The sequence below is a fragment of the Necator americanus genome, chromosome X, assembly GCF_031761385.1.
Source record: "Necator americanus strain Aroian chromosome X, whole genome shotgun sequence".
Taxonomy (NCBI): Eukaryota; Metazoa; Nematoda; class Chromadorea; order Rhabditida; family Ancylostomatidae; genus Necator; species Necator americanus.
Window position 1 is genome coordinate 9,497,383 of NC_087376.1, and position 7,861 is coordinate 9,505,243.

Below are 7,861 nucleotides of genomic sequence, written 5' to 3' on the forward strand. Positions count from 1 at the left end.
TCGGATACCACTTGAGAACACACCATTCAAACATTCTGTGGTCGGTAGATAACTTCTTGGACGTTGGAGAATTGTCGAGTTGGACAGGTGAACACTAAGGTGTTGGTCTGTCAGCTTTCCTGATGGGTGCTAAGACAGCCCACACTCATTCCTTCAATCTTTTTTCTTTCAAAGCGTTCTTCATGCACGTAGAAGGTACGACGTCCAGTTACGACGAAGCACTAATTATTCAAGAACCTTTGAGTTGTATTGAGTATAATAGTGACGACATGCCGTTTTTCATGAACACACCGCAATAGATGTTCTTATCGTATTCTTCATGTGTATAAGGACCGTCGTTCCTGTGTTCCTCGAGAAGAAAGTGAGAAAAATGCACTAGTCGGTCACAGTCCTCAAAACTTTTGTACTGTACTTTGTAGATCAAAAGAGGCTGTTCAGAAACCATTTCCGAACGTGACCTGTTTACGTGAATCACGAATGAACACTTCCCCTCGATTGGCCTACGGGACTACCACGTTTAGCGCCTATATATGAAAGGACTTGACCATCAGTGAAGTTGCGTTCGACTAGGACTACATAGATGAGTCCCACCTCGACCATGCTTCATTCGTTTTGTCACAACCATAGTGCGACCCATGGCAATGCGCGTTCTATTGAATTACGGGACGGTTTTAGCCAGATCGACATGTTGCAGCTGTCACGCACCCATACTAGTTTCATTATACCAAATAGAGTATTGTTTGCAGGAATCACAGCTAAGAAGTGAAGCAACCCCACTGAGAATGTAGGGGATAGAAGCGGTGAACTGATAAATTTGCTTGAACAAGCAACTCTTTACAGGTGCAGGTTTTTCGGCTGAGACCAAATGAAGTGAGCTGCATTACTCAATGAAACACATTCTTACTCCTTTTAAGTGTTGAAACCCACTTTTAGAATTTTATTTCGTCAGCACTGTGGATTTGAATACGGCTGAATGGTCCTCTTCGTTATATTTTTTGAGATTGTAAGTTTTTTTTGTTGTGGTACTTGTCAAGAGCTCCCTTTCTTAGCGAAAGAAAATACCAAAAAATACTGGAGGTTGCCTAAAACTACGATTTATCTGACTAAGTGTGACCATACCACAATGCAACGGAAACCAAAATGTCCTTTTCATACGTAATTTTTGGGCTTTACGGCATTTCTAATTTTTCGAGAACTTAAATTTCAATTCGCAAAGCATTGAATTCCATTCTGGACTTAAAATTACCTTCTGGAAAGTTCTATGAACGTTATCACTGCAGAAATGCTAGAGTCAGAAATAAAGAATTGTTACAAGAAAAAGCAATCTTGCAATCTTGCTGATTAGCAACAGCAACTTGAACAATTTTGTTCATTTCCGTTGTCTAATATTGCTAATTTGACCTGACTGCTGTTGCTTTCTGCTAAAGCAGTGTCAACTTATTGCACGCTTATTCCTATGACTTGAAAAGTGGAATCTCAAACCTTAATCTACTTATTTTTGCAAAAATTCTGATCATATTCGTATGTGTCATATATAATAGGTCTACAATTCCTTTCCGCAATAGCAGGTTAACTGCAAACAAATACTGCCCGTATTAGCGTCAAAGCGACTTGACTGCTGCGTAAGCTCTTGCGCTCAGAGCGGTGCAGTGGAGCTAGCGATTGTAGCCGAGTTGGGATAATTTTTTGCTTCACCTAGACTGCAGATGAGTTGTGCTAGTCGTCGTCGATGACTGGGTCCTTTTAATCCGACCCTACCTATGCACATGCACATGATTTCTCTATATATCTAATAGTTTGACTCTAAGTAGTAAATAATTTGCAAGAATAGGATCGCCCCAATTTTATCTCTTCCACCAAAAAAACCATTCTAGCTATTTCTATGACTCCAGTCCACGGATCTCTTTCAGTAGAGAGATCACGGCCGGTTAGTCGCTAGGCTGCGCGTCCCCAGGTGGGCGTTAGATACAGGGCTAATTGCCGAATGAAAGGGACCTTGTGTTTTCCCAGAGATGCGTTTGGATTAAAATGACGGACTTCCTTTCTTTGCTGTGCCAGGTTCAAGTGACTGGGAGGTGCAAAGGAGGAGGTTTGGGGTTGCCTTCAACAAATAAGCTCCACCTGTCCTCTCTGGAAGAACGCAACGCTCTTCTAAAGAAATTCATAGGTCTAGAGCCCCGCAACCTGTCCATGCCATATTACGTGTAACTCACAGTAATAAGAAAGACGCCACTCACTCAACGCCGTATATGAAAGTGGAGAAGAATTGTTCCTAGGAACATGCGACAGTAGAGGAGTCGGTGGAATTGATGTCCTCGTCAGCACGAGTACGGCAAAGAAAATAAACTCTTTCGAACAACTTACTATCCGAATCGGACGTTTGCGGACGAGAACTGGTACAACGCCAGCTTCGACAGTTTTCGTCACCTACAGTAGGATCGCTAGTTCTTCGACAGAAGACGAAAAAGACGCGAATCCGCTCCTTTTTCGTCTTTTTTAATAACTGGCCTCAATTTGATTTTTGTTATATGATCAACACATCAACAGATTCGTGAGCGCGAGCTCTACCGATTGAATGTAATTGGAACTTTCAGAACCTATCAAGGAAACAGTTTCTGAAAGAATTACCTGCTGGTACACATTGACAAGGCTGGGTCCGAGATAATTGCGCCCCAAGGATATATGATTTTTTACGTGAACATATTTTTCGAAAAGTGAAATGATAGTTACATATTCATAATCTACATAATATTGCAAACAATTCGATATCTCTCACAGCTACAACTCCATGACTATGAAGATTTCGTAAATTTGACTGAGGTGACATGTTTGAACTCCAGACACGCCGACCCACCAGACACCTTAGGGCACACATCGAGCTATAGCTGTGTTACCGCAATGACTACTACATTTGAAAAGAATAGAATAACTACAGAGAAGAATGTTATACCTGCAGAGCGATATTCTTTAGGATTGTCTGTTTTATCCCTGTTTTATTCACATTATTTCTTTTTGTTTTACCTGTATACTTTGCTCTTCGAAATTAAAGTGAAGTCATCAAGTCAATGAAATAATTATATTCAAACGAATCTTTTTACGACGACTGGAACGGAGTGACACGGAATGACGAAGAAAACAGAAGAATCACTGAAGTACAAATCTGAATAGAACTACCAAAATGTGAATTCAAAATTACATCAAGGATTACCAGCTCAGAAAGACGGAGCCCCATTTTCATCATCAGAATTTTCAATTTCAAGGGTTTGCAAGGATTTTTTTGCAATTTCCACAAATAAAGCAGACTGTCTCAAAAAATTTCGTTTTGTAAAAAGAACATTCTTCTCTGCAGTTATTCTATTCTTTTCAAATGTGGTAATCAATGCGATAACACAGCCGTAGCTCGATGTGTGCTATAAAGTGTCTGGTGGGTCGGCGTGCCTGGATGACAATAACCTTCCATAGAGGCTGAAGTAGTAGTTTGTGGTGACAATTGAGAAGATGCAGAATTTTTTTGAAATCTACGCCACACAACAGATCTCCTCCTCCTGAAAGAATATATCCACTTGATATTTGAAGAAACTTCCAATAAGTTACAAAAAATAAGCTTTCTGTAAAAACACACGAAAAGTTCTATATCTTTGCAGGTTCAAAACTGACTGCAGTTAATACATATTAAAGAAGAAATGGGAAAAAATTTATAGGACAAAGACTGTTCTCTATTATATTGTGCGGACACATGGCAAACCTAATTTGTTAGCGATTTACGAACTGTCAAAAATCAGAGTAAAAAATGCAAAATACCGAAGTTGTAACTTTAGTTGCAAAAAAGCTGTTTTATAGTTCTAGTTTTCTTGCACAAAAATTTTTTTGCAAGAAAACAATTTTTAAGCTGGTAACGGTCGTTCTTGGAGTTCAGACATGTCACTTTAGTCAAATTTACAAAATTTTCAGAGTCATGGAGCTATAGCTGTGAGAGGAATCAAATTGCTCGCAATATTATGTAGATTATGAATATGCAACTATCATTTCATTTTTCGAAAAATATGTTCACGTAAAAAATCATATATCCTTGGGGCGCAATTATCTCGGACCCAGCCTTGTTAATGTGTACCCGCAGGTAATTTTTTCAGAAACTACTTCCTTGATAGGTTCTGAAAGTTCTAATTACATTCATTCGGTAGAGCTCGCCCTCGCGAGTCTGTTGATGTGTTGATCATATAATAAAAATCAAATTGAGGCGAGTTATGAAAAAAAGGCGAAATAGGCGCGGATTCGCGTCTTTTTCGTCTTCTGTCAAAGAATTAGCAATCCTATTGCACGCTCCAAACTACGAAGAAGAAATCAAAAGTTTCCCAATAAAATGAACAGGGAGACAGGCTTTCCGAGTTTATCATGCTGACTGAGACCATCCATGGGAACTCACAATTCCAGAAACCCTCCTCTCTAAGCTGGACGTGGGAGTCACCCGGTGGAGGATACCATAGTGAAATTGACCACATCATCGTCAGTAAAAGATTTTGTCTGACGGATTTCGCTATTGTGCCAAAATTCTATAAAGGATCGGACCAGTGAAAATTTTCGTTCACACGAAGATAAGAGAAAGCCGTGAAGTACAGAGAGCGAAGTACCAGAACTATCATTAACGAGGGCAGTTTCACTACGCTACCCAGCTCCGGGAAAGATTGCGCAATGGACAGCATCGACGAGGAATACGATCGACTCGTTGAACATCTTCATTGGTGCTTAAGGAAGGCTCAAACTTCTAGAACCACCAAGAAACGCCTATCTCAAGAAACTTTTGGACTGATACGCCAGCATGGGGCAGCTCGAGCCACGTGGAACCAAGAACTCACATCCGAGTTCGCAAGGCTTTGGAGAGATAAAAAAAGACCTCAGAGAGATAAGAGGTGTAGTGTTAACTGAAGCTGCAGATGCGGAAAAGAGTATTCGCGAAGCTCTACAGAATTTGCCATTCAAAAAATTGCTCTCCGGATCACAAAAGAAACAACCATGGCATCGAGAAGGGAAATGGAAAAAATTATCCACGACTTCTACTCTGACCTCTTCGACTGCAGTGTCCGGTTGCCACCATCTTAGGGAAAACGACATGTCATTCTAGAAGATCTCTCGTTCGAAGTACGACATGCTATTATGTTAGTAAGAAATTGTACAGCACTGGGTCCTGACAGGATAAGATTTGAACATCTCAGAATATTCTACCATTTTTGATCAGCACCTGTCGAGACCCTTTGCACGTTTTCTATCGGAAGTGAAGTTCACTAAGCAGTGAGGAGGCCAGCGAGACCATGTTGTTGTATAAGGCTGCCCGCAGAGTTCAGAGCCGCGCGGGCGCGCGGTTTGGCGGCTCTGCGGTTTTGGTGGTTGTTGAGCGCACTGTTGTGAATAGTCAATAATCACCAAAACCGCAGAGCCTCCAAACCGCGCGCCCGCGCGGCTAGAACTATGTGGGCAGCCTAAGAAGACTCAAGTAACATCGGCAACGATACCACAACCTGCCTATTATCAATCATCTAAAATCTCTTCGCAAGAGTGACCCGTAACAAGATTGAACAAGTGTTAGATGAAGGACAGCCATACGAGCAAGCAGGGTTTCGAAAGGGGTTCAGATGAATGACAACATTCACACTGTTTGGAAAGTAATCGAGATATCGAGAGAGTACAATATGCCACTATGTCAGACCTTCCCCGGCTTATTGGAGGCCTTTGACTCAAATGAGACGGAAACGGTCATGTAGGCCCTGGACGACCAAGCTGTTCCTACTCAGCACATGAAAGTACTTCGAGAATTGCACAGTAATTTCACGGTGAGAATTTCGCCATTTTACAAGAATTTGAACGCATTGACGTAACGAGAGGGGTCCGAAGTATTTTGGGTGATACAATCTCACCCAAAATATTCACGGGTATTCTCAAGAACCCAGTGCAAAAGCTAAAATGGGATGACGTAGCAGTTAAGGCTGATTGTCGGCAGCTGTACCATCTACGTTTTGCTGATGACATCGTTCTGATATCATTTAGCCTCAGCCACGCTGAACGAATGTTGAACGAGTTCGACAAAACATGCGGATGCATCGGTCTTCATATGAATCTGCAAAAGAAGATGTTCACGAGTAACAAATGGGTATTGGGTGCCCCATTCACGCTCAACGCAACGAGCATATTCGAGTGCGCCATCCACGTCTATCTATATCGGGAAATAAACATGAAGAACGACCTGATTCCTGGGCACTAGGAGACGAGCGGCTTGGGGAGCTTATACGAACATCAGGAATGTAGTGAAGAAGACCAGGAACGCTCAGTTTCGTGTTCTTCTCTTCAACACCACCACACTTCCTGCGTTGACATATGCTTCAGAAACCTGGGAACTTCGCAAGCAGGAAGAAAGTACGGTGAGCGTTATTGAACGCTCAATCGAATGAGTGATGCTAGGAGTATCCCACAGTATTGGCACAAGTACGAAAACGGATTCGACGTTCTATCCTTAGCCAGTAACGAAGCATAGAGATCTTTGACAAAAGTTAACAGAGAATGGTATGATAAGATTAATTGACGTGAGCATCAACATCAAACTGATAAAGATAATTAAGGTACCCAATATAGCGCAAACAGTTAGCTCATACTGATGCGACTGTTTCCATATGCGTATCTAATTTCTGAGGAAATCTGGCAAGTACGATAAGGACAACGTATGGAGAAGCGGACATACAAAGGAGTACATTTCGGGGAAACGCCACGCAAGCAACTCTTCACACTTCGCTTCACTGCTCTCTGGCATTGGCGCACCACCTTAACGTCGCGAGGCCCGTATCATTGCATTCTAGCGCCAGCGCCTTACGTCGTGGACCCATCTTACCCTTCCACTCGAATTTCTGCTGCCGACAAGTCTATCTGATGCCGTCAGACATGTTTCACTGCTTTTCTGGACCACCGGACCCGTACCACTTCCTCCTACTACTTCCCGGCGCAGGCGCACAATCTCACGCTGTGAAACTAGTCTCACTCCACCTCTGCGCTTTCTGACACCCACATGCTGCTTTGACATCGTGTGATCCCCTTCATTTCGACGCTAACACGCCAACTTGACATCAGAGAACCCTTCTCACCCACCCCTACCACATTCCGGCATAGCACATCCACCTGAAACTCATTCCACTGTTTTCTGGCGGCAAGATGCCCAACAGAACATCATCGGGACCGTTCCACCCCATCTTTCTGTTCTCTGGCACTCGCGCAGAAATTGGGGCCTTGGAACCCTTCTGAAGCTGAATTCTGGAAGGGTGTAGTTTTTGCCGCGGAGCCCACACGTTTGTACTGATTTCCGCGACTAAAACAACATCGTCCTGGTACTCGTAATCGGTCAAGGGGCACCCTGATGGTGCTAAGACGACGACGGACACTCACCGTGTGTTCTTTGCATGATGCCATCGATGGAGAAGTTGAACAGCAAAGGTCCTGTCTGTCGAAGAGTTGAATAGCAGGTGTCCTGTGGTATTCGAACTGCAGCAGTTTTTCGTCGATTCATGTCATCAAGCAAGCTAACAAACTTTCCTGGTACTCCGTCGGCGCGGAGCGCGTTGAGAAGACTGCCACGATGAGGACAGGTGAAAGCGGCTTCAAAGTCCAGAAACGCGAATTGCATTCACTTCGAAAACCACTGCCAGATTTCGATCACTCTCCTAACTATGAACACCTAGCTAATAGTAGATCGGCCAAGAAGAAAGCCAGCTTTCTCCTCGCGCGTTGTTTCTTCACGATGTTTAAGAAGTCAGTCCGGCATAATTCGCTCCAAAACCTTGCACATAACATGTAACAAAGAGATCCCTTGATAAATTTTAGAGTC

The 7,861-nt window shown here is 42.9% G+C and overlaps 2 protein-coding genes across 3 annotated transcripts; one reads left to right on the forward strand and one right to left on the reverse strand.

Moving 5' to 3' along the window:
- Positions 1–4,816: 4,816 nt before the first annotated feature.
- On the forward strand, positions 4,817–5,119 carry RB195_022007 (uncharacterized protein; the record flags this gene model as incomplete). The annotated part of the gene is made up of 1 exon (XM_013445628.2): positions 4,817–5,119. The coding sequence occupies one exon, from the start codon at positions 4,817–4,819 to the stop codon at positions 5,117–5,119; it is 303 nt and encodes a 100-aa protein (XP_013301082.2).
- Positions 5,120–6,031: 912 nt separating this feature from the next.
- On the reverse strand, positions 6,032–7,660 carry RB195_022008 (uncharacterized protein; the record flags this gene model as incomplete). Of its 2 annotated transcripts, XM_064208989.1 has the most annotated exons (4): positions 6,032–6,205; positions 6,285–6,354; positions 7,159–7,345; positions 7,423–7,660. In XM_064208989.1, 4 exons carry the CDS (start codon positions 7,658–7,660, stop codon positions 6,032–6,034), a joined length of 669 nt encoding a protein of 222 aa, XP_064064870.1. The 2 variants fall into 2 exon arrangements, with proteins under 2 accessions (XP_064064870.1, XP_064064871.1); XM_064208990.1 differs by lacking the exons at positions 6,032–6,205; positions 6,285–6,354; positions 7,159–7,345 and having other exon boundaries at positions 7,400–7,660.
- Positions 7,661–7,861: the final 201 nt, after the last annotated feature.